Here is a 27,568-nt window from a genome sequence, read left to right on the forward strand (position 1 = left end):
TAACTCAGTTGTGGCTGCCGTAGCCGAACGTTTAGTACGCGACTACCATTCGGAGTACGTATGTATGTATGTTCGAATCTCCGTGAAACAGCAAAATGAATAAAAAGTTTTTTCTAATAGCGGTCACTGCTCGGCAGGCAATGGCAAACCTCCGAGTGTATTTCTCCCATAAAAAAGCTCATCATAAAGAACCATCTGTTGTTCGGAGTCGTCTTAAAACTGTAAGTTTCTCCATTTGTGGAACAACATCAAGACGCACGCCACAAATAGGTGGAAGAGCTCGGCCAAGCACCCAAACATGGTGTACGCACCAATTATATATGTATATCATATATACAGGGTGAACGATATGAAGTGTTACCAACTTCACACTGCTTGTATCTGTAAAACAGCTCATGACATCAACGTCAAAATTGTTCTAATGACAGTTCAATATATTGTTTATAAGCTATCAAAAGTATTTGCGTCTGAGTTTTGTTGAATTTTTCTGTGATGGAATTCAAACGTAATAGTGTGATTGCGTTATATTTGGCTGGAAAATCACGACCAGCCATTGTTCGTGAGCTCAGTCACCTCAAAGTGAATAAAATGTTTGTGTATCGCACTATAAAACGTTACAATGATACTGGTAGCATTGCAAAACGCTATGGAAGTGGACCAAAAAAAACCGAAACAACGCAAAGGAGTTGTTGCGCTTGCACGAACGTGGCGAATTTCCTAATTTTTCTGATGAAAAAAAAATTCCCAATTGAGTAGTTCATAAACACTCATAAACTAATTTTTTGACCGTTTGAAGGCTATAGTCAAGGCAAAAGGTGGTCATATCGAGCTAAAGTGAATATATGTTAAAATTCTAATCATTGTTGAACAATTTTGTCTTTGAAATCAATAAAAACTAATTTCACACAAAAAAGTTATGGTGTTTTGAATAGGTAACACTTCATATCGTTCACCCTGTATATAAAAGAAAGTAAATACATTTTTATTAAAACTTAGAATGAATTTAAATCAATTATATATTTTCCATTTTGTTTGATATCCTTTTACCATCCTTCTGGCAAATTCATTATTCCGCGCTCATAGAACCTTTATTTGCAAAAAACTGAACCAAGTGCGATTTTATAGCCTCGTCATTGCAGAAAGTTTTACCATTTAAGGAGTTCTGCAAAGACCGAAACAAATGGTAGTTTGGCGGTGCAAGGCCAGAGCTATATGGTGGATGCATCAAAAGTTCCCAGCCAAGCTCCCTCAGTTTTTGGCGAATGACCAAAGATGTATGCGGTCTAGTGCTGTCCTAATGAAATATGATACCTGACGATTGATCAATTCTGGTCGCTTCTCGTTAATGGCTGTATTCAATTTGGCGAATTGTTGCTAGTAAACATCCGAATTAATCGTTTAGGTCCTCTGAAGCAGCTCAAATATCAATCTTTTTTACCAATCCAAGACTCTTTTATATGCTTATGAACGGTTGATTTTGGTATATTAAACTTTAACTCCAATCTCACGCAAAGTTACATGACGATCAAATTCGATTAAAGCCTTGATAACGTCTTCACCGGCATCACTTGGCCGACCTGAACGGGGCTCATCTTTAAGTGAAAAATCTCCAGAACGGAATTTGATAAACCAATTTCGACACTGTCTTTCTTTTAAGGCTTTATCACCATACAAATCACGCAACTTTTTAGCAACCTTCTCTGCGCTTTTTCTTTAAGGAAATAAGCAAATATAAACTAACTAACTAAATAGTTCTAACCGTGCCCAATCAGAAAGTATCATGATTACGTAAGCTTCGTTGAGGAATATTGCAATAAATTTTCTCGAGTACTGAAGGGGAGTCAATCACTCTGTCTGCTTTTTTGTCTGCGGGCCATAGAATTGTATGCCACGCCTCTGAACAGCAGATGGTTTTTTACAATCGGAGGTCTGGCATTGCCTGCCGATGAGTGACTGTTATCAGAAAAAAAATGGATTCGAACCCATTCTCTCATGGTAAAGAAATAAATTGTTTACTTGTTAAAAAGTGTCAATCGAAAATTAATGAGACTTTTTGTTTTATGTATATGGATCAGCGATATTAAATTTCGTATTCTACAGAAGCCCGCTTAGGCCTGCAGGCTCATTGTGTTTACTAATTTGGCCTCAAGTTCTCCTTGTAATCCCAATGTGGTGAAGCTACTTCATTTCTTGAATAAACGATAAAATGGCTTACTTAATATAGCTGCCAATTCCAAGTCTGCAAGATATCGAAGGAAGTATTGAGTTTGAACTGTTATATCGCGTTCTGGCAAGAGTGGGGCAATGGCAGATAAAGTTTTCAAAGCTCCGCATCTCCTTCTCATTCCTGCAGATACGACAGTGAACTTCGTGGTCCGTCTACTGTTGACTTGATATAGGCCGACTTGATCCAGAGCTTGCTTGAGAATAAAGCGTAGCCAGAATATAAAGCGTGGGCAGAATTGATTGTTTCAAGATTAGATCCCCTTGTATCCAGCTCATCCGCGATGTTGTTTTCAGGAATGTTTCTATGTCGAGGAACTCTGACCCCGTTCGTGATGCACCGCTTAGACAGTTTATTAAGAATAGCTCAACATTCAATTGCTACTTTGACTATCAGAAGAGAGTATAGAAGTGTTGCGGCACTTCTGACCATCCCTCCTAATTATTTAATCTTAAGTCGAGAGTAAAGATAGCCACTTACCCTGGGTCAATGTCTTTAATGTTATCCCATTCATGTATTTATAAGATTCGTGTGGAAACATTATTTTCAAACAGATTTGTGGAGCTGTGCTTTAGCTACCTATGTGCTCTCGGAAGTGTTCTGAAATTTGCCGAGTGCCCAGATCTGAAATCTTTGCAGGGTTCGTATGTATTGAGTCTGCATTGCAATTAGCCATGAAATTTGCCAGAAGTATTTACGGGGGGAAGGTTTAATAGAATCTTGGTTGGGGTAGAAGGCATCGCTTCTGTGACCCTTCGGATTTTGTACTTGTACCCTTTTAATTTTGCTCTTGTATACCGTATTTTCCAATGCTGGCCACCAAACAGAGGTTCTGTAGAAAAGGATTGGCCGCAACTGCAGTGTATACTCACTGTACTATGCGCGACTTTAAGCCTATAGTCCTTTTGCATGCATATAGTGCAGTAATCGCTTTTCTTGTCTTGCCAAACTAATAAGAGGAGCTGCACTCAAAAGAGAACGTTTAGTAAAATATAATCAGACAGACGCATAGAAATTTAGTATTGACTTATTAAGCGTGGTTTATCCGATCTATAGTAAGATTGCGATCAGTACGCTTAGTAAGTTTGGAAGAGTTTTATTAAGTAGTTATCCTGATACAGGCGTAGCTTCGGCCATTTTTTAAATTTTACTTGCGTCATATTCCTTTTCTTAGGTTCATTATTTGAACCAAATTTTAGTTATTTTGCTTATTTTTTAACACAGATATATTATTTTTTTGCTCTTTCGAAAATTACCGTTAGATGTGATGTTAGCGTGCTTATTAACCTATTTCGCCCATTTTCTATACCGCGCTACCTTGGACAAATAGTTATTTTTTTAAATAAGTTTCATTGAAATACATACATTTTTGCTCGAGCTATCAAAAGCGCGGTCAGACGGACATACATAGCTAAATTGACTCCTCCTCACTCTGAGCAATTTGATATAGAGGTATATGTATATGTCCGTTACAAAGAGACCGTACGCGGACATATATTCGTAGTTTGATACAAATTATGCAACTTTGAGTAGACCTATAAAAAAAATTAAAGCCATGACATTTCAAAATACGCCAAGATTCACTTCAAATGCATGCACGTGTGCAGGTACCATCCACTTAATTCCTATTTGCAACCGAGTAAACTAGTACTTCGCTATTGCTGAGTAAATAATTTTTGTCAACAACACTGAGGAAAGCGGCAGGTCTTTGTCAAAAGCATCTACGAGTATCTACAAGTATTTATGAGCCTACGTCTGTACTTAAGCAATACTAAAGCGTATAAAGGACCCACTCACTCGCATGCGTATATGTACATACTCGTATGTATACGAGTACCTATACAATAGAACAGCGTATATAATACAAGAAAAGCACAAGAATCGAATTGAATGGCGTGACTTGCACGATACGTCAGTTGGCTGAACAAAAAAACGGCATTGCTTGAGGTGTAGCAAGCGATTTATTGCATGTTTAGTGATTGCAAAGCGAAGTAGGTTTATACAGGGTGGGCCATCTAACGTTTAAAGGTTGAAATGCAAAGCAACATGTACAACATGAGGCCTGGCGTTGTCTTGAAGGAGTATGGTTTGACTATGTCGATCAGACAATTTCAGTCGAATAGCTTCCTTTTTCCCGCAGTGTAGCTGGGTAATGCAGAGCTCCTTGTTGATCGTGGCATTCTTTTCGAGTATTTTCCAGTGCAGCACGCCCTCCTAGTACCACCAAACACATATCATGCACCTCTTTGGATGAAAATCCGGCTTGACTCTCGGCTTTGGCGTATCTCCTGGAGCCACCCATTCCTTTCTTTGCTTCATATTGAGGTACTCGTATAGGCCCCATTTCTCATCTTCCGTGACGATTTGGTACAAAAAGCGTCGTTTATGACCGCGTGTCGCTTGATGGCAGGCTCCCAATTTTTCGGTAAATCCCGTTGAATTAAAGTGATTAAGAATCGTTTTATAAACGCAACCCATTTTTTTCGCCAATTCACGACTGGTTTGGCGACCGTTCTCCTTCAAAACTGATTTGAGACGTTCTTCATCGAATTCCGAGGGCCTTGCGCAGCTGGGCGTGTTTTCGACGTCAAAGTCACAATTTTTGAACTTTTCAAACCGTTTTCGTGTTGTAGACTCGCCTATGACACCTTCTCCATACACGTCGCAATTGTCCCGGGCTGCTTCGGCAGCTTTTTCATGAAAAGCAAAGAAGATAGGTGTCGAAATTGAAGATTTTTGTTTCCTGGGTATTCCATTTCTAAGTCTTAAAACTAATAAAAAATTAACTCCAAAAATACAATTAATATAGTTTTGTAGAGCAGAAAGAGTTCCATCGAATGAATACTTAGCTTTTGGCAAACAGCAAACCAATCGTTGTAAAATAAAAGAAAATATAAAAGCGCTATGAACTTGTTCCCCAACCCAATACAAAACAAATTATTGTATTTTTATTTTTTCTTATTTAATGTTTTATTTATTTTTGAATGTAAAATCCTTAGGGCTAATTATGGAATAATAAATCATTCAAATGAATCCCCCAGCAAGTATTGCAGTAGCCGACGCGATGAACACAATTTTTCATTCCCACGACGGCGGTTCTATGTTACCGGAATGACCCAGACTTATATCCGACTAAGGCCTCTTGTAACTCCAGCGCCATTTCCTGTGCATGTACGGAGAATGTTTATGCTGCTATAACATGACCCCAATTTGTCAGCTTTTGAGGCTGGGAGTTGATGCTGTTGGCTTTTATTGCACTCTTCCAGCAACAGTGGCGAAGTTTTCGGACATGCGTGCTGTACGAGCATGAGGAAGTGTTGTTGTATGCAATTAAGATACAGTTTCACGCACACGTTACATAAACTTATGCACAAATTGCACGGGAGTTGTTTATCTTTTACTGAATTTAAAACGTCATTTTCTTCTAGAGTCGCCAAATCACCAGTAAATTTTTAATATTTCCAAAATTTTTTCAAGCGTAATTTGACCCATTTCGTAAATCGTAGATGCTAATCGAATATTCTGATTCCAATGTTCTTTTTTTTGACACTGTAAAGACAATCCGTTGTTCAAGTAACAATCGTTAGACGGCCAACCCTTTATATTTGTATGTCGCTGGTACGTTTATAGGTCATTATTTGGCAACGAACTTGCAGTGTTAGCGAATTAAATCTCAACTTTCACGCCCACCCGAACGCCTTGACTAAAACAGGATGTTAAAAAAAAGAATTTAAAATATTTAAGGAGAAAGAATTTAAAATATTTAAGGGCCAATAGTCTGAAGCAATAAAGTGTTAATAAACATACATCTGTAAACTAATGGTTTTGGATATATGGTAAGTCATTCTTTTTTTTAGCTTCTTTCTTACTTGCTCCTGGCTATTACTCCTTTTTTACTTAGATATTCTTGTCACAGTTGACAGATATTTTGTGAAATTGTTTGTGTTAAATTCGAATAAAAATATTCCTTGTCAAATTATATGGAAATTCTCACGACCCATCGAGGGGAATATATTTACCAACCATCAATAAGAGTTTTAAGTGCTCATCAAATATTTTATTCACCATCCGAATCATAATTTCGAATTCAACAAGTTCACATATTTTCGTTTGCTACGGTTGCTTATTCTGACGCGAACTAACCGATAGGCATTTCATAAATGGATGCGCTAAATCATCAGTTTCCTTCACATCGTATGCTTGGAAGAATTCACTAACTCCTCAGTATATACCTCCTATTTGATTGACAAATATACATAATTGGCGCTTACACCGTTTGTTGGGTGTTTGGCCGGGCTCCATTTTGTTCCACAAATTGAGGGACCTACAGTTTTATGCTGCCTCCGAATGGCAAATGGGTTTCGTGAGGAGTTTTTTCGTGACAAAAATACACTCGGAGGCTTGACATTGTCTGCCAAGTAGCGACCGTCATTAAAAAAATGTCTATCAATTGGCACCCAGGCCTTCGAACCTGTGTACTTCGGCTACGACGGTCACTAAAATGTTTTACATTCTCTTTTTAACACCCTGTATGTGCAAATTGTACTACAGGTGCAATAGACGTAGACCATTTGAATTCGTGTTATTGGGTAATGGTTCAAGTTCAAAGCCAACTAAATTATTGTTAGCCATATACTTAAAATCAAAATTGCGCATTTGCACGCAAGGTACACAAGTAGGAGTTAAAGACTTATTCATACCTTCAACCGAAAGTTTGTCCAAATACAAATAGTCTTTTGGGGAAAAATAAAAAATAAAATGCAACATATGTATGAATTTTTTGGTATGCTAACTTGGCTAACAGTTGGCTTTGCAGTAGTGCATTCTGTCGGCCCAAGCTCCCAATACTTTGTTTAGAGTTTTTGGCTTTATAACTCATCGGAAAATATTTTCTTTAACTGCGTGCGCAAACAAAACACAAGCTGCACTTCTCGCCCGTCCCTCTATCAAAACTCGTGAACGACATTCAGTTCACTAAAAACCAATCGCTTATAATTTGAATCAATTGAATAATTGTTGGTCGCGAGTTTAAGTTTAAGAATGAGACAGAAGCTACAATTTATTTGTTATATTTACCTATGATCTCTCAGGCCACTCTAAAAATGTTTAAGCAACTAAAATTACAGCTTCCAGAGGGTCAACTGGCTTCGTGAAAGTGGCTACCGAATTTGACGCTCATCGTCTAAGTCTGTGTCTACTATTAGCAGACCATAAAACCTCTGTCAAGAAGGATGGTATTGCATATTGTACATACATGGAGGTTGAATTAAATAATATATTTCGCTTTAGCACTTAAAAGCTAAATAAATGTAATTCATAGCAGTATCTGCAAGTTTAATCATTCCGAGTCATAGGTAGCGTGAACTATAATCAAATAAAAACCTTAAACATTTTGTGGAAACTATGATTTACTGCACTGGACTTTACTAGCTATTTTCTTTTGTCGACAGTTCATATAACTTTAGTTTACTACACAATTATTCGCAGCTTTCGTGTCATATATTAATTGTATTTTCACGAAATAACGCTTCCGATTATATTATATTGCGTTTAGTCCACTAATATTGTTTACTCATGTCAGCCCTAACTATGTACGTGTGGTGGTATGCTGACCATCACAATACTCGTGCCCTACTCCCATCCACACGCACATGCACAACAAGGAAAATCAATGCCAAAGTCGAAACTGTAAAGTTGTACTCCTACTTCTGCCGAAGTGAAAAGCGCGCCATTACAAAGTTTAATGTCACTTGACGTCAGCAACCAAATTTGTCCCAATACAAAACCACAGATTTCCAGGAATGTCGCATGTAATTTGCGCTGAAACAATGTACACCGAACTGCCCACGCGCAGGAAAGCAAAAGCTTACACGACTTGTTATCGTAGCTGCCACCGGATATGGGTTAATGTGGTGCCTTATAATATAAACAAATACAGTACAGTATAACCGCTTTAATGCGAACAATTCAAAGGCTTTACTGGTGGTATTATCGTTGTAATGTATGTAATAGTGTAAGCATGTTTTTCGCTTACTCAGAAAAAACACAAAACACTGCGAGTATTTATCTGTCGTTGTCTGGCACACGAATTTCTTAATATTAACGTTTTAAGTAGTCAGCTGATTTTCAGGACAACCAACTCCGCTTACAAAGCTTCTCAAAGCAAACAATTTGATTCATTTGCCTTCGTTGAGTGTGGTATTCTTAGAATTGAGTATTGAGTTTTCTCGCCGGATTTCATTTATTTTAGAATCGAACACGAACGTAGAGGGGCAATGGAAATTTCGAGTCTGACTGAACAATTTTTGTTTTTCTCTAAATCACAGATATTATTTCAATTGATGAGAATAGTGCCCAGTTTCACACTCGGTGCTTAAGTTATGATTAGATAAAATCTTAAGTAAGTACCATTGCTTGACAGGTGAAGCCCAAAATAAACCAGACTGGCGTCATACACATTTTTTTGATAGCGCCATCTTTTTAATGAGTTAGTGTGTTGGAAGTTACATCCCTAGCTGACTTCCGGTGAAAGCTTGGTGACATTCGGTTCAGTGGAAGCGAAGTTATTGCACCTAAAGTGCCAGTATGTTCGAGTCATCGGTACGAAAATGAGTTTCAAACAAAGAGCTAATATCAAATTTTGTTTTAAAATCGCTAAAACGTTTACCGAAACATTTGAATCAATGGAAATAGTTGATGACGCTGATTGCCTATCTCGTGCCAGAGTTCATGAGTGGTTTATACGTTTCAGAGATGGTACGAAAGGTCTGTGCACGTATCATTCCGCACATTCGTCGAATTCGCCCTGAATACCGCGAAGGAGGAAGCTGGCGCTTATTGCATGACAATGCACCATCTCATCTATCCACTCTTGTGACTGATTTTTTGACTAGAAATCGCATTTTAACGATCAATCAACCGTATTCACCTCATAGGGCTCCCAGTGACTTCTAACTATTCGGAAAATTGCATTTGGTCATGAAAGGAAAACGTTTTGTGTACGTAAAGGCTATCCAACATTCCGGTCACTGGCCTGAAACACTCGTTCGAAAAGCTTTCGTATCGCGCAAAACGAGGCCAGAGGGGACTTTTGAATAATTAAACTCGAAGTTATCAGAACAAAGCTCTTATCATTTCTATTTTAGCTCAGTCTTGTTCATTTTGGACTTCACCTTGTACATATCTAGAAATTTTTGTGATAGAAATAAATAAATTTGTGAACGTTTATTTAAATATTGAAAAGTTCAATGGAGCAAAGCAGCCAAAGGATACCAAATTTCACCGCAAGCGAGTCGAAGCAGCTATCCATCAAAAATTAAAATTATCCGAGGAATTAAAAGTAATTTTTTATTTAATTGGAAGCTTCTGTTATACTCCAAATGATATGAATTATTCCAAATAAATTCCCCAGTGTCCTCAACTTACTTCCCGGGGCGTAAAAACGCAGCAGAAACAAAAAAAAAATTGTTCTGGCAATAGAGATTCCTACAAGAAATGTAGACATTATTAAGCCGCGCTAAGTGAATTAGATTTACCACTTGGTTTTAACAATCAAGTTTTAAAATGTCTTCAGCGGCCAAATTCTGTCCAATGCACTTAATTTTCCAAACTCTCTCGCAAAATGGATTTATTTGTTTCAGAACAGTTGGTTTTGACAATTATTCGAAAGCAACGCAAAACAATTGAATTATATAGCTCTGACACCTTTTGATAGACTTTTCTCTATAATCCATTCGATACTGAATCCTGGCAAGACCGAAATTATTTACAAAAAAAAATGTTACGGTGTCCGTACTTTAGAAGTCAATAAAAGCAGTGCAGCACACAAAATATAAAATATGATAGTCGGAGTGCGAATTAAACGCTGTTCGATTTATCCAAACTCTAGTGCAGATAAGTATATATAATAGTATATTTATATGTATGTACGTATCCATAAGCTACCCACACGCGCATAATTAAATTGGCTGTATGAACACTTTTATTATTTTTTTTTTGGCTAATTAGGCCAATGGGAGAATATGAAACTCGTTTTTGGTTTCCAGTACGTCAGAGGCGTTCAAATCACTAATGGTTTTCTACATTTTTCAGGTTAAATTATTTCTGTGCATGAGAGGGAAAATTATATGAAAATGTTGTATTTTAATCCATTTAATTGACAGAAGCTTTTATTACAATCCGATTATTTCATTGATTTAATGGCGATTTTACTCAGTATTTGCATGTAGGCTGGGCCGATTTTCTTGGCTGTGTAACCATATGCACTGAATATGTTAAGATTCTCAGTGAATAGTGTCATCGAAGTGCAAGTGATAAATTGAAATTTGAGCAACACCATATTGCGTAAAATACGATTTTAGTTTTGTTCCATGGAAATGGAAATTTTGCGTCAAATATTTTAAACTAATAAAGTTGAAATAGCTCAAGACCCCACGGGAAAAATCAATACTTATTCCATTAAATTCTCTCTCAATTTTTTATCTAATAATTAATGAAACTTATTTCCATACTTATATATAGGAGGATAGCGAATCGCAGAAAATTATGCAATCATTGTTATAAATTCATTGAAATAGTTTTTTTTTTAATTACATCTAATTTTCACACTGAACGCTTTTTTGAGTTCACAAAATCAACAGTATGAAATGGTTCGCTTTCCGCCTGAATAAAGTTTCAAAATATTAAAAACTTACTTTCAAAGTGAATTCTGGGTTACTGAAATACGAAAATGTGTAAAAAAGCTCGAGAAATAGATGAGAAAAGTTCGCCTGTTGATAATTTTCCGACTCTTTTCAATAGTGTGTACATGGACCCGAGAACATCAGCAAGCCTGAGGATTGCTCTGCGTAAATGCCTCGTTTTATTCGCTTTTAGATTATGTTAACTCAGAAATTGAGGGCAAGTGCTCACCCTCTCAATGTGGCTTCTCTGTATGGACAAGTACTACTGTGTCCAAAAAATAAGGTGACATTGTATTTATTTTGAAAATTCTTTATTTATTCTTCCAAATCAATTTCATCCCCTTCAAAGTAATCCCCTCCCGACACAATGCACTTATGCCAACGTTTTTTCCAATTTTCGAAACACTGGTTGTAGTCACTTTCCGGGATGGCCTTCAGTTCCGTCTTCGTTGCGGCTTGAATCTCCTCTATCGTGTCAAAACGGTGTCCCCGGAGCGGTCTTTTGAGCCTGCTGAACAGCCAGAAGTCGCACGGTGCCAGATCAGGTGAATACGGTGGTTGCGGAACGATATGGGTTGAGTTTTTGATGAAATGATCACGAATTACGAGTCCAAAAAATTCAATGTTTTCGGTACCAGTCGAGATTTGACGCGCTTGAGGCCCAAAACATCCTTCAAAATGGTATTGACTGAGCCTTTCGATATGCCAACATCATCAGCAAGGTCTCTAATCGTTAATAGACGGTTTTTCAACACCAAATCTTTGATTTGTTGGACGTGAGCTTCGTCAGTTGAGGTTGATGGTCGCCCAGGACGCTCTTCGTCTTCGACACGTTCACGACCGGCTTGGAACTCACTATACCACTTGTAAACATTTTTTTTAGACATAGCCTCATCACCAAAGGCTTTCTGCACCATCCTCAACGTATCCGAAAATTGATTCCGCAAACAAAATTTAATGCAAATTCTTTGCTCAACAAATTTCGACATTGCAAAAAACGAGAAACTCACTTTTAGCAGCTCACAAAACGACGCGTATCTCAAACAGTAAATGAATATTTCACATGAAATTTGACATAGATGTCACTCACAGTACTACCAACCTAAAAAAAAAAAGAATTCTCCTAATCCTTCAAAGCGCGCAGTTTAAAATCAAATGTCACCTTATTTTTTGGACACAGTAGTACATACGGGAATACGTAGGTTCGAATCTCCGTGCGTAAAACAGCAAAATGATAGTTTTTTTCTAATAGCGGTCGTCCCTCGGCAGCCAATGGCAAACCACCGTGTGTTTTTGCCATGAAAAAGATCCTTCGGAGTCGGCTTAAAACTGTAGGTCCCGCCATTTGTGGAGCAACATCTAGACGCACACCACAAATAGGAGGAAGAGCTCGGCCAAACACCTAACAGGAGTGCATGTGCCAATTATTTATTTATGTTTATATTTTAGTAAAATTTTATTTTCACTGTCAGTTCATTTTGAAATATTGGGTTGGCAACTAAGAAATTGCGGATTTACTTTAGAAAATCAAAGACAATTTTTTCATGAAACTAAATAACTCTATTCTGTAATGCATTGTCAATGACCTTTTGCCATCTTTCAGGCAGCATCATAATCCTACGTTCATAAAACTTCTGGTTTTTATTAGCAAAAAACTGAACCATTATTGAAATTTTTTCCATTAAACGAGTTTTGTAAAGATCGAAACAAAAAATAATCAGATGGTGCAAGGTCAGGACTATATGGTGGATGTGAACATCGCAATCAAGCTCCAATAATTTTTGCCGAGTGGCCAAGGATGTATGTGCCTTGTATTATCATGATTGAATACAATACTTTTTCGATTTGTCAATTCTGGCCGCTTGAAGAAGAAACTGCATTGTTTAATTTCGTTCGTGTTTCAATGTAAACATCAAAATTGATCGTTCGATTGGGTGGTAAGAGTTTAAAGTAGACAGTTCCTTTGTAATCCCACCAAACTGATAACCAAACCTTCTTTTGATGAATAGCAGCTTTTGATGTTGTTTGAGTTGGATCACCTGGCCTGCTCCACGATCTTTTCCGCTTGATATTATTGTAAAGAACCCATTTTTCATCGCCAGTTATCAGTCGTTTTAAAAATGGATCATTTTCATTACGTTTCTTTAGCAAATCGTAGCTGTTAATGCGTTGCGTTAAATGCGTTTCTTTCAGTTCGTGAGGAACCCATGTATCGAACTCTTGAACATAGCCAAGTTGCTTCAAGTGACTTTCAATGCAGTATGTGATACACGAAGTTTCTCTGCAATCTCACGTACTGTACTGTGACCATCCGAATCGATTATTGCTTTGATTAGGGCGTCATCAACTTCAACTGGACGATCAGAGCGTTTTTCATCTTTGAGTGAAAAATAACCAGAACGAAATTTGGCACATATACAGCATATACATTTTTATGAGCTTGCGATGCGGTTTTCCCTTTGCGGAAATAAAAAAGCAAAATATGATGAAAATGTTCCTTTTGATTTTCCATTTTTTAACGAACGCCAAACGAAAACTACGCAAGCGATTAAAATACTGTTTTTTTACTGATATAGCTGACAGCTGAATTGCCTATTATGGCAAATAACGAAATGTGTTTTACATTTGTACTACGTCTGCAAACTTAAAAAATTCAACCGAAGCCATCTATGAGGGAAATCCGCAATTACTTAGTTGCCAACCCAATAAAGAGAAGTCACAGACAATGAGAGTTATGGATTGTAGCATTAGAAAATTAGTATTAGCATGTAAAAAGTAGGCTTAATTTTTATCTGATCTCCTTCTCGAGATACACGCATTTGTCCAAAAGTGGACGTGTGGACGCCAAATTGTTGTTGTTTTTTTTTGTTTTGTTTTTCTGAAATTTACTGTTATATGGGAAGTTGGCGTGGTTATTGATCTAATTATTCCATTTTCAATACCAGCCTGCCTTTTTACAAAATTTCTTATGTATTTTTGTGTATTTGTGGGTTTCATTATATGTATTAAATTTTTGTTCGAGTATCGTGAACAGGCACATATAGACGAACAGATATATATTTAAATCAACTATATCGATTCTATCTCGATTATTTTATGCTGTTACATGTTATGTGAAGAAGATTACAACACCCTTGTGCATGAGGGCGCGAATATAAAAATCATATCTATTGATACAAAAGTAATGCCTTATTCATTCCTTATTATCTCTCTCTCTCCCCCTCTCTTTCTTTCTCACATGCAGGGCAACATGAAGGGAAAGCATTTGACTCGCAGTCACGCCATGCGTGAGGCCACATCGCCTCCGCGTACTCCTACACCACGTGCCGAACACGGCCAGGTGTCACCGAACGGTCAAGCGACCAACAATTATCATCAACAGCAACACCATCAGTCTCAACAGCAACACATGGATGGCAATGAGAATATACACAATAGCAATAGCAATAACAATAATAACAACAACAACAAATTGAATACACAATCAAACGTTGCCCGAGGCAATTCACCGATAATAGATGCGCCTGCCGTGATTGTAACTAGTCAACACAACCAACAGCAACAACCAAATGTTGCACTATGCAATGAAGCCGAATTCCCCAAACTTACACCGCCGAAATCGACAAAGGGAAGCAGTGGTGGTGGCAACAATGGCAGCAGCAGCGGTAGCAGTGGTCAACGCAATAATAGTAACGGTGTTACCGATGGCAACAACAAAGTGGAATACAATAATAACAATGGCAGAAAAATGGCAAGCAACAGTGCAAATGGCGGAAACGGTAGTGTCTCTTATGACTCGACAAAAAGTAATGTCAGTAAACATCAGCAATACAATGCAAGCAATGCATTGCACCAAGCCCTTAGTGTAGGCGAGGCGGCGGTGCGTGGTGGTATTGGCGGCGGTGCGGGCACATCGCTGCACAATTCCGGCATGAACTATCAGTTGAATTCAAATGATAGCCAGCAGCAATCACACCATCAGATCGTATATGAGAAGGAGAATCGCTGCCCACGCAACGACAGCCAGAACAGCAACATGTCCAACATGCATGATGAGGAGCCACAACAACAGCAACAACATTACGATCGTCAAGGTGGTGGCGGAGGTGGCAATAAGAAGCATCGCACCAACTCCAACTCGAAAGGCAATAAGCCGCGTTTGAAGAATATTGGCGGCTCCTCTTCGGGCAGTGCAGATGGTGGCAATTCGAATAGCAACAACACGTCGGGATTCATATCAAGAGGTGCGTACCGGGAATGTATCAAATCAATTTAATATATTCATAATTTTTAGTCTTCAACAACTCAGAGAACTCGAGCGAACAATTCACTGATCATGGCGGCACCGATCTGTTCAGCTTCTTCAAGGAGACCCTTAATAAGCATCCCAAAGACAGACATTTTCTGTTGAAGGTGGAAAAAGATCTCACGGAATTCGTGCAAGAAAAAAGGTGAGTTCATTTACAACATCAAGTTGCGCACATTCTTTTGTTCTGTACTGCAGTTGAGGGTTGTGGTATTGTTTACTATTTTCATTGTTCATTCTTAGCCGCGGTGAATTGCGCTTCCCACCGGCTTCATCGTACAACCGCATGTTGATACATCGCACGGCGGCCTTCTTTGGCATGGAGCATAATGTCGATACCGAAACACAGCAATGCGTAATTGTGGCAGCTACCAAAAACACACGCATACCCGAGGTAAATAGTTTACATGTCTCTCTCGCTTAGTTCCCCTAACAAATACTTGATATTCATTTCCATTTATAGATTCGTTTCAAATCGTTGGTGCGGGATCATCGCGACGATACACGCAAATCGATACTAAAACGCGATACGCACAGCTTCGACGAGGCACATCAAAGTAGTTACTTGTGTCCGGATCGTGGCAGCATGCTGGACCGTAAGGCAAAGAGTTTTGAAGAGCGCGAAGAGGATTACGAACGCGCACGCAGTCGCATTTTCAATCGTAGCCAAAACGACAGCGGTGAAGGCATAGACGATGGTTATGGAAATGTCAGTTGGACTCAATCAGTAGAGCAGCAACAGCAGCATCAACAAAATCGTCCACGTCCCAATAGCAAAATTATAAAATTGCAAAATGTAACTTTAAAAATACATACCTTTTTGGCGAATTATTTTATTGATCCTTTGACATTTTTTTGCAGTCAAATGACCCACGCGATGGCCGGTCTGGTGGTGGTGCAGTACCAAAAGCTCCTAGCTTTAATAATTACAGCAGTGGGTCATCACAAAGTAGTGGTCCGCCTATGATGCGCGGTGACTCGGTAAACTCGCACAAAAATGGCGGATCTGGCGGCAGTGGAGGTGGTGGAGGATCGCGATCGTATCCGAAGCAAGATTCAGCTGGCAGCACAAATACACCCTGGCGTTTGTCACCATCCAGCAGCGGGTAAGCCCAACATTAAAAAAAAAACATAATGGAACGATATTTTACAGCTATCTCTTGCATCCAAGGCAAATGAGTTTTTATAGGTTTACAGTTATAAAAATATATTTATTAAAGCTTAGTAGTTGGCTAATTATAAATTAAAAATTAAATTTATATTGATTTTTTTTTTACTTTTGTTATTATTATTATTATTATTATCATGTACGATATCATTTATTACAACTATACCAACCGCCACAACTTCAACCGTAGTTATAAAACTCAAACCCAATCGGTGCATTCCGATTCGGTCACACCTTCACCGAATGGCTATTGTAGTGAGGATCAAACGTCGGAGCCGTTAATATTGACGGCGGAAAGAGTAGCAGTTTGTCACCTGCAATCACCAACTCATCTTCATCTGCAGCCTACGATATTGTGCGGTGCCAACATCATTCCAGCGCATTGCGCCGATACGACGCCAACACCAATGGAGGACAGCACGACGATGTCCAGTCGTGGACTGGTGTGGGCTGTAACGGACATTACGAGTGTGCCAAAGGGCAGCGTGCTAATCAATCCGCAAACATTGCAACCATTTGTTAACCAAGACGGGTAATTTACAGAACAAACAAAAAATTACAGATTCGAAAATTATTCTTAAATTAATAATAATCTTACGCTACGAAGAAGAAATGCTACTGGCGCACAGTCCTAGTCAAATGTGAAACTATAGAACCTTAAATAGTTTTTTATGTGTATCATAGTAAACTAGTATACACTATTTATGTACAGCATAATGGAAAATTATGTCGCCAATGTGACAAGTGAGCTCGTAGAGAAATCTTTACTCGCACTTGCTTTTTTGTAATTTTGTATCTAATTGTAGTGAATAATGATGGTTACTGTGGAAACAGAGAGTCGCCCTGCCGTATTAACGAGAAAATTTTATCAGTAACTCATACGAGCGTAATGAAAAAACAGTAAAATAATAATGAAAATGGTTTTTCAAAATATTCTCCAAGCAATCTTAATTTACTTCTGCATTCACTTGAAGCAATTTCCAAAGCACTTTTGCAACTCAGAAGTTGATACCTCCAAAACGAGCTGTTTAACGGCTTCTTGAACTGTTGAAAAACGTTAACCTCGCATTTTATTTTTGATGTTCTGGAACAAAATGAAATCATTAGGTGCCAAGTCAAGACTGTAATGCCGACGATCCATTAATTCGATCTTTTAAGTGCTGAAAAACTCTCTTGTGTGAGCCGATGCGTGAGAGCTCGCATCGTCATTGATTCGTCTTCGGCGATTGGTTTTCCAAATGGTTGTGCACTATTCAGAATAGACTAGTTTAAGTTTTTCTAGCGGTACGGTTGTGACATGACTAGATTTTCTGATAAAATTGGTGAGCATTTGCTGTGAAGTGCTTCTTCCGCGACCAAATTTTGTTGCATTAAGCTCATCTTAGAACATCCATACGATTGCTGTATTTTTTCCACTTCATATGAATAGATCTAAGATTCGTCAGCTGTAACGATGTCATAGGCGTGCTTTGCATTATAGTAACTCAATTTCTTCAAAATGTCTACACCTAGCGACACAAGTCCATTTTTAAACAAATCTTCTTGATGACCAAATGTTCAGGCAATATTGAATATACGCTGGTCTCATTAATTCCCAAGAATGCCTCTATCTCGTAAAATGTCACATGACGATATTGCGTTATCAATTGACGCACAGCATCGATTTTTTCTGGCACAAGAACCGTTTTTAGACGGCCTTCACGAAATTTATCCTGCGAAGATCGACGGCCACGTGAAACTCGCTTTACAAGCATTCACAGCGTTTCAACATTGCTCGTTTATGGGGGTAGTATGGTTAATTCGGTGTAAAACAAGCATATTTTTCGAAATTTTTTTTGTCGACACAGTTGATTTATTCAAAATTTTAAAATTACTTCATTATAAAGTCATATTTAAAGAATATTGTGTGAAATTTTCATTGATTTTTATGAAGAAATGAGTTGGTGGCAGCGAATCTTCGCGGACGTCTCATAAAAAAGTTTTATTGCGGTGTCCCTCAGAACTCATTACTGGATCAACTAAAATCAAAAAACCAAATTGATTTCATCAGCTGATAAAGTTTCGCAGGTAACAACGTCGAATTTTTTTTTTTTTTTTTTTTTTTTTTTTTAATTTTTTAAAGCGCTTTGAAGTCAAAACACCGATTTTTCATAAAAAAAACTTGAAAACTTTGTTGTTTTAAAATATGACAGAATTTAAAAAAAAAAAAAACTCGACGTCATTACCTCGTGAATAAAGTAAAGAAACAAAAAAACCAAATTTGAAAAGAATCGGTGCAGATATGAATCTACAGTGGACACCGACCGTAAAAAAGGCAAGTGTGAGAAAAACGCGTTTAAAGATTTTCGGCAGCGTGAAATCCGGTTGGAGAGGTAGATACTTAATCCTTTGTGTCTTTGTCAATTTTACTCTAATGCACTTCAAACTTTCACACAATAATCTTAAGATGTTATAGAATAATTAAAAAAAAAAAAAAAATGAAAAAAAAAATACCATACTACCCCCTTATACACTGGATCTCGGTAGCGGTCTCGGTAGTCTAGCGTTAGTGCACTAGCCTGCCATCCCAGAGGTTGTGGATTCGAGTCCCACGTAAAGCACGGTCCTCGCATTTTTCCAAACATACCTACTTTTCTAGTTTCTACAAAAAAAAATTCACTCAGACACACCAAAATTTAGCGAAGTCCTCAACCATCTCTGTGATCCTTCTGACAGAAAAATTTGAAACACAGATGGCGCTCTAAACAATTAGAATGCGTATTTAGGACTGGTAACGGCAGGCTAATCATCTACCCTGCCAGAAAGCAAAATAGATAAACGAAACAAACGCAAGACTGAGTCTTGTCGAGGTCCTATGCTTCCAAGTGGAGTGAACAAGGAAAAAAAATACTGGATCTCTAATTTTTGATGGATAGTATTTTCTTTGTCCTTTCTCGCATAAAAAATTAACCCTTTTCCGAAATCGTTGCTCTCTGAAAATTGCAATAAAGTTTATTGAAAAAACTGTCTCAAATGCGCATATATTTGCTTATATAGGGATAAAGAAAAAGTCATCCCAGTTACATAAGAACATTATTATTTAGGGAATTTCTTTTTATTTGGTTATGTGGCAAGGTGTCCAAAACATAGCCGGTTTTTTTGTATGGAAACTTCATATATGTTTTTCGAAAACTATTGATCCTAGGTTGGTAGGCTATATTTGTTTTACATCTGGCTTGCGGAGGAAGGTTCAAAACTTCTTATATTTTGTATTCGTGTCATGCCAAAAAATATGCTCTTTGTAATTGTCAATCTATTTTCTAGAGTTAATCCGGTAGCATAGAATTCAACTCAAATTCTTTATGTCAAATCAAGTAGGCTGTAGTTGGTAGGAAAGTTTATAATATAACAAACCTGGTATATCCGATTGAAATTCATCTAAAAATTACCCAAAAAAAAAAGTATGAACTCCCAATGCGTAACTGCATTAGAGAAATAAATAATGGGATTAAAAATTATTTGGTTTTCTTAAGTTTTTGTAATTCTGTTCCACACGACCTAATTATATTTTTTTGATAAAATGCTATAAAAGTTATAATTGACTAATTTTATTATTATTATTAATTATATTATATTTCGACTATGACTGTGCGCCATTCTTTGTATTTTTGTTATATGAAGTTTGCAAAATGTTTTCTGCTTATGCGCACGCCGCTCTTCTAACTGCAATTTTACATAGCTTTTAACTAAACACAAATATGCAAATATAATTCGTAGAGTTTCTCAAGAAAAAAATTGTACATATGTACATATAATATATGTAATAATGTTACCTAAATTTCTACAATATGATTTGTTGCTTTTATACACTATATAAAAGGACTTTCAAACGGACGGGCTTAGATGTTGTTTTAAACTAAAACATGTAAAAATGTAGATAATTTCAGGTGTCCTTATTTTTATTCAAAATACGGCTCCTTACAATTATACAGTCTGTGTCAGAAGAAAAGAACCGGTTTTTTTCTTGTAACTTCAATATATAATATAATATAATATATTCCCTTCTGCTTTTTGCTGTGTAATAGTCCCACTCAAGTCAGATAATATACGTACTTGAGAGCTCGTCTAGAGACATTGTACGACACATCATTAATATACTAATACTATTGTTTATTGTAGTACTTAATAATATTAATTGATAATAAATAAACAAATATAAAAAAAAAAAATAGTCCCACTCAAGGGCTACGACGCCAGTACTAAAAAATTTCACATAAACGCAACCAAGCAAAAATGAGTGAGAAGTACACGAAGCATTTCAAGGCCGTATTTTTATGCACGTATTCGAAAGGGCCGAAATTATCTTACGCCCTAGCTGCAAAAGTGATTAAAAAATCAAAAAGTTTGTTGCAATGTGGAATCAGGTGTATAAAGTGCAAAAAAATGTTGATGACTTTTCCGAGCGCGGCTTGAAGCGAGTGACTACAAAAAAGCAGGTTAAAGATCGTCCAACTTTTTAAGCAGGACCCTTTGCGACTTCGCCAAACACGCACAATTTTTGCTCAACAGAGAATAGATATGAGTATCAACACCATCGAACGACGACTGAAGGAGGTGAACATATCCAAATCCTACCGTCCCACATCATCAAAACCATTGCTCTCAGAAAAACACATTGAGAAACAACAAAACAAGCAAATGGCGTCTCAGTATTAGACTGGCCTTCCAGTCCACAGACGCCAACCCCATTGAAAATGTGTGGGAAATTATGAAAACGCATCTTGTCGTAAGGCCAGTCCACGATTTAAAGTAACTCGTGCGTCAAGTTCGCAAAATCTGGCCTCTTTATCGACGAGCTACGCAGAAAAGTTGGTTGAAAGTATGCCAAAAAGATGTCAGGATATACTCGACAACGATGGAGACAGCACGGCTTATTGAGTAATTGCGACTCGTAGTTTTGTATATCTAAATTTTAAATATAAATATTTTATACTTCATGAAAAATCGCGGTTCCTTTTTTCTGACACAGACTGTATATGAAAAATGGCATCATTTCCACCATGGGTAAAATCCTCCAAACAATACTTTGTGCTACATCAGCAATATTCTCAACAGAACGTCCAGTTTTTGATCTGCCATACTTTTTTTTCTATCCTTGACAGACCCATTTTCTGGAAAATTTTCCAACAACCTTTGAATGGTTGGCTCAGTCGAATGATTATTTCCTGCAAAAAAACACGAATTTAGGCATTATTCACTACTGACATTTGAAAGACCATTTACTATACCATATAAAGGGTTTTCCAATAAGAGGTGTTATTTTGATATTCAAAGAAAGATGCTATTTTTAATTATGAATGATCGGATGTTTATTTCATTATAAAGAGGAGGGTATGCCGTTAATAGTGGAAAATAATATCAGGCAAATGACCACCACGACCACGTTTACAGGACAATATCCTTTTCATGAAATTTTCCGTAACCGAATTGCAAAGTGGCAGCCCTATGCCCTCGATAGCCTCACGAATTCCATCTTTGAGGTCTTGAATCGACCCTGGGTTGTTGGCTTAGACCTTCTCTTTCACGTGTCCCCAAAGAAAAAAGACACAAAGTGTTAAATCACAAGATATCGGTGGCTAATTGTGTTCATATCTTCGAGAGATAACACAGCCCGGAAACTTTTCCCGTAAAAGATCAATGTTTTCGTTGCTTGTGTGGCACGTATCGCCGTCTTGTTGAAAATAAACGTTGTCCAGATCAATACCATTCAATTCCGGCCAAAAAAAATCGTTAATCATCTGTCGATAGCGCAATCCATTCACCAATAACACCTGTTATTGGAAAACCCTATAGTATATATACATAGAAGCTTAGAAAAAGCGTAGTAGGCAAACTAAACGCATTCCTAAATGACTTGAGCTTGTATAATGACTTGTAACGTGTAAAATGTACTGTGGCGCCACAGTGAAAGTATTGCCACATATAAAGAAATGAACAATGGTAATCGTAGATAGTCGGTGCGACCATAATCTCGAGATCGGCACACACATTAATTATTCAGAACAACCTAATTTTTTCTCTACTCCTTCACGCTTTTACAGAGAGATAAGGACTCTTATGAATTGACTCAATTAATCCTTCTTCTTTAAAATCAGTAATCATTTTAGTCGAACTTACCATACGGCAAAAGTAGAAGTTGTCAGTTTTGTAATATACATTTTAGCTGTCAGTCGGATTCGTTGCCGCATCGGACCCATTGTGACGGGCCCATTAGACAGCGTTTTACAAACAGACAAGCAATGGGGCGCGTAAAGGTTAAAATAAAGATTTCCATCACGCGATCCCGGTTTTTTTTAGTAAAAAAAGGTATTCGAAAACAAAAATGGATGATTAACTCTTAGTATATATATGAATGAATGTTAAGTGATAAAATAAATCGTAATTGTCTCGTTAACTAAAACTTTTTAGCTTCTCTAGCTTTATTTCTTATATACCCAGAAGCAAATTTGTTTCTGGCACTAACGTTTTTAAACATATGCAGGCACTTAATCTATCACAAATATTGAATAAATGAGGCGATCCTTAGTTGACAAAAAAATAACGTATCATCGGCCAAAGTTTTTGAATAAAATATGCTTTTGCAAAATTCTCAAAAACAAACAATTTTAACGCGTTGATATTTCGCGTGTAAATAAATTTTGCTTTTTATTGTAAAATTTTGTGTTCACTATACTTCAAGCACTTCTCTCTTCTCGTCCACATGTCATGCATTTAAACATTTTGCAAACTTTGTAAACGTATTTCCAGTTTCTGCTATCAAAATATAATTTGCAAGTGGTTTTCGTAAATTATCTGCCGATGATTATAAAACCAACTAATCTTAGCCAACACCAAGCGCATTAGCATTATTATAACTGTGAAAGCACTGGGTACCGCTTCTGACAGTCTGCAGCATAATTATATTTTTTTAATAATTTTTACTAATGAAATAAGTTTGAGAAATTATATTTAATATTTTTACATATATTTTCCAATTATTTGACAGTATTTACATTGCTTTTTGTTACCAGTAAAAAATGTAATTATCAGCAATACAAAATTTAATGCGAAAATTAAAAGTACAAAACTGAAGAAATAAATGTGTTAAATGAAGGTATAAATTATTTAAAACTACCTAAATATTTTGGAATACTATAAGTACATATGTGCGGCCGCCGTAGCCGAATGGGTTGGTGCGTGATTACCATTCGGAATTCACAGAGAGGTCGTTCGTTCGAATCTCGGTGAAAGTAAAATTAATAAAAACATTTTTCTAATAGCGGTCGCCGCTCGGCAGGCAATGGCAAACCTCCGAGTGTATTTCTGCCATGAAAAAACTCCTCATAAAAATATCTGCCGTTCGGAGTCGGCTTGAAACTGTGGGTCCCTCCATTTGTGGAACAACATCAAGACGCACACCACAAATAGGAGGAGGAGCTCGGCCAAACACTTAACAGAAGTGTACGCGCCAATTATTTATTTTTTTTTATAAGTACATATGTGCATTCGCAAATGATGGTCCACATAAAAGTTTATTTTTTATAACTATGACAAAATGAACATACAGTTTGCCAAGAAAATGCTCTGATATGAGAAACATTCAAGTCATTTGCATTTCTTCAACTAAAACCATCGTTTCTTATTGAATTTGGGGAGCCTTTCAAAATTATTTCATTAACTTACAAAGTTACCAGTGCATCGTAACGCTGAAACTTTTGAATCCACCAAACCAAGCCCAAACAAAGAACAAAAACAAAACAAATGCTTCTCTCAGCTGTCAAAAGTTTTTTTACATACCAATTTTCGACTTGGTTTGCTCAAATGATTTGCTATACCCTTATCTCACCGAGTTGTTACATACGCGTCAGTCATCAATCAGCCATAAAATAATCGTAAAAGTCAAAAGGAAATCATAACGCAGGTTTTACAAAAGCACTATAATAATTCAAGAGCTACTCGAAAGAAACCTTTGTTATCTGCGCTGGATATTGAAAACCGGTCATCTTTCGCTAAAACGTACCTAGCTCAGCCAGATAACTACTGGGATGATATGATACCATATTCTGCGATGAGACTAAAATCATGCTTCATTACAACGAGGAACTCAATAGCGTGTGGAGGCAGCAATTAAAAGCACTGAAAAGGCAGTGAAATTGGTGCAACAAAATATGGCTTTGTTGTTGACAACAAACCTCAGTTTAAATTCTAGCACGGCAACGATCCAAAACATAAAGCTCATATGGTGAGAATGTGGATACTTTTTATTGCAGTAAAGTATTGGATACACCAGCTCAAAGCCCGAATATTAATCGAATTGAAAATGTGTGGGCATACTTAAAGAAAAAGTTACAGAAAAACACTCAAAAGTTCTGTACAAGGTGTTATAGATGCTCGGGTTAGTCATACAAAGTACTGATTCACATTTAATTTTTTAAAACATATAAGTATCGTGCAGTAATTGAATTTTTATATTTGGAAGGTTTAAAAGAAAAGAAAATTTATGAACGAAAGCTGAAAGTGTATAGGGACTTTTCGCCATCAATTAGTACATTAGAAAGACGTGGTCGTGCAAGCCTTGAAAACGATCCACGTCAAATACGTAGAAATCGTAGGAAAAATACAGAATGTCATATTGGATCATCGTCGAGTGACTGAAAGCAATTTAGTAGAAGCCCTAGGCATCTCATAGGGCAGTGGAGGCAATATTGTGACTGTAGTATTGGGTTTCCGAAAGCTGTATGCACAATGGATGCCGTATTCGTTAACAATTTAGATCATTATCGAAAGGATAAAGTGGATTACGGGCATTGTTTCATCACTATGGATGAGACTTGGGTTTATCATCATGATCCTAGAGCAAAACAAGAGGCTAAAGAGTGGTGAGAGCCTGATTTTTCGGCACTGAAACGAATTCGTGTCCAGAAATCGGCGAAGATGTTGTCAGATTATTGAAATGAGAAAGAAGTTTTGTTTGTGGATTACTTGCAAACTGGTAAAACAATAAAATCTGAATATTACATATAGTAACCTTTTCGATCAGCTGAAGCAAAAAAGTCCTGAAAAAGCCCCGGTTTGCCAAAGAGAAAAATTATTTTTCATCATGACAATGCACTGTGTCACAACAGCATTTTAACAATAGCTAAAATCCATGAATCAATGTTCGAATTATTGGGGCATCTATCGTATTCACCAGATTTGACCCCTAGCGACTTCCATCTATTTCCAGACCTATAAAATGATGCGTAAAAAGCATTTTTCATCAGGACAATGTACCTTGTCACAAGAGCATCTTGACAATGGCTAAAATCCATGAACTAAAGTTGTTGGAGCATCCACCGTATTCACCAGATTGGCCCTAGCTAGCAAGTTTTATCTGTCCAGGCCTATAAAATGGTGTGCAGAAAGCTTTTTTCATCAAATGATAAGGTCATAACAGCTGTAGAAGTGTATTTTTCTGCCCATCCAGATTCTCTCTTTAGAAATGGAATGCATAAATTGGAATCTCGTTGGAACAAATGTATTGATGTTCTTAGCGAACCGCTAAACTTATTAAATAATGTGGTATTGTTTCTACTGTTTATTTTTGTATTATTTATATTTTGACTTACTTACATTAGTCAAATAAAACCAAAGATTTAAAGAAACCCAAGAAAAAATACAATTTCCTAAACCATATTTTATATATTTATAATTCGGCTAGATTAGTAGATGTCAGAACACTTCCTGGACAAACTGTAAATCAATAAAACGTGCCTATTAACATCTTTTGGCTTGGCGGCCCGCGTATCCGAGCCGGGTTTTACGTGGCTACCCATTCGGTTTTGCTTGCGCACCATTGCACTCGCTTTGTTTGCAATATTATCCAGTGTTTTATTTATTTTTGTTTTATTAATATTATTTAACTTAAAGCGATTAATTGCATTCTGCGTACTGGAAGTCAAAATTTTGAGCTGGAGAAAGCTGTAAATATCGCAGAACTTAATACTTATGGTATTCCAAAATAAACTGGCATTTTGAACGCCACATATTTACGTGAAATTGTTTTTTTTCAGTCGCTCATAACAACATATATAAATACTGTATTACAAGCACAAGCACATATGTATGTATGTGTATAAAAATGTTTTGTTTAGAGATCGCAAATAAACTGATTCCTAAAAATCAAAATGTATTGTGCATCTTTGTGAAATTGGTTATTGTACCTGATGAAAATGTATCATTGTTTTTAAACAGTTTTCTTGTATATATACATATGTATTTATTTAATTTTTTATATTTTCCATAGCAAGCACTACTATTTCGCTTTGTCTTTGTCAAATAAGTGCATACATGCAAATAAAAATTGTAAAATATTAATAAGCTCACATACAAGCATTGCCATCTGATATATATGTATACAGTTGCGGACATAAAAATACCGAGATGTAGTAATTTTTCGTATATATCTATGTTAGTAAATGCATCCATTACGTGACTTTTGAAATCAAAAAGTGTTTGTGAATTGCGAAAGGTATGTCTTGTCTAAATAAAAAATGGTTATATAATAACGGTCGCCCCTCGGCAGGCAATGGCAAACCTCCGGCTGTATTTCTGCTATAAAAAAGCTCCTTATAAAAAACCATTTGCCGTTCGGAGTTGGGTAAGTCCCGCCAATTGTAGAGCAACATCAAGACGCACCCCACAAAGAGGAGAAGGAGCGCTAATTATTCTAATTGGTAATCATAAATAATTGAAATTTAATAAGTTTTTAATTATTAAATTGTTGCAAACGGTTTGAAAAAACGCAAAAAAATGTAATTAGAGATTTAGATGCGAGATTCTTTAGATTCTAAATTTTTTCTATGCCAATTTAATCACTTTTGTTCTAGAGCAATTTTTCGAAGTGAAATTCCATAAGCACGTATTGTTAAAAAAATGTGTTCGCCTCTTTCTGTGAAATGGCCTTGTTTACTACTGCCGCGATATACAACGACGTACAATGGAGTACCGTTTTTAGCACTTCAATTCAAATCCAGATAGGTCGATGTTGTCGATTTCACAGCGTATCGCTCCAATGAGTAAAATTTTAAACAACAATTGTTTTTGTGCCCATATTTTTATGTTCGCAACCTGTATGCGCATTTATAAGTACAAATATGCAAATAAAGAAAATCACTAAAAGCTGCTCAAAT

At 36.9% G+C, this 27,568-nt stretch overlaps 1 protein-coding gene across 2 annotated transcripts in view; it reads left to right on the forward strand.

The window, feature by feature from the left end:
• Window positions 1-27,568, forward strand: part of LOC129240319 (protein encore-like) — an 87,402-nt gene that overhangs the window by 51,518 nt on the left and 8,316 nt on the right. For both annotated transcript variants that reach the window (XM_054876047.1, XM_054876046.1), the window contains 6 exons: window positions 14,150-15,149; window positions 15,200-15,356; window positions 15,455-15,605; window positions 15,675-16,007; window positions 16,073-16,317; window positions 16,570-16,911. In XM_054876047.1, the coding sequence (XP_054732022.1) occupies window positions 14,150-15,149; window positions 15,200-15,356; window positions 15,455-15,605; window positions 15,675-16,007; window positions 16,073-16,317; window positions 16,570-16,911 (2,228 nt within the window). The remainder of the gene's footprint in view (window positions 1-14,149; window positions 15,150-15,199; window positions 15,357-15,454; window positions 15,606-15,674; window positions 16,008-16,072; window positions 16,318-16,569; window positions 16,912-27,568) is intronic.

The sequence above is a fragment of the Anastrepha obliqua genome, chromosome 3 (assembly GCF_027943255.1).
Source record: "Anastrepha obliqua isolate idAnaObli1 chromosome 3, idAnaObli1_1.0, whole genome shotgun sequence".
In the NCBI taxonomy this organism is placed as follows: domain Eukaryota; kingdom Metazoa; phylum Arthropoda; class Insecta; order Diptera; family Tephritidae; genus Anastrepha; species Anastrepha obliqua.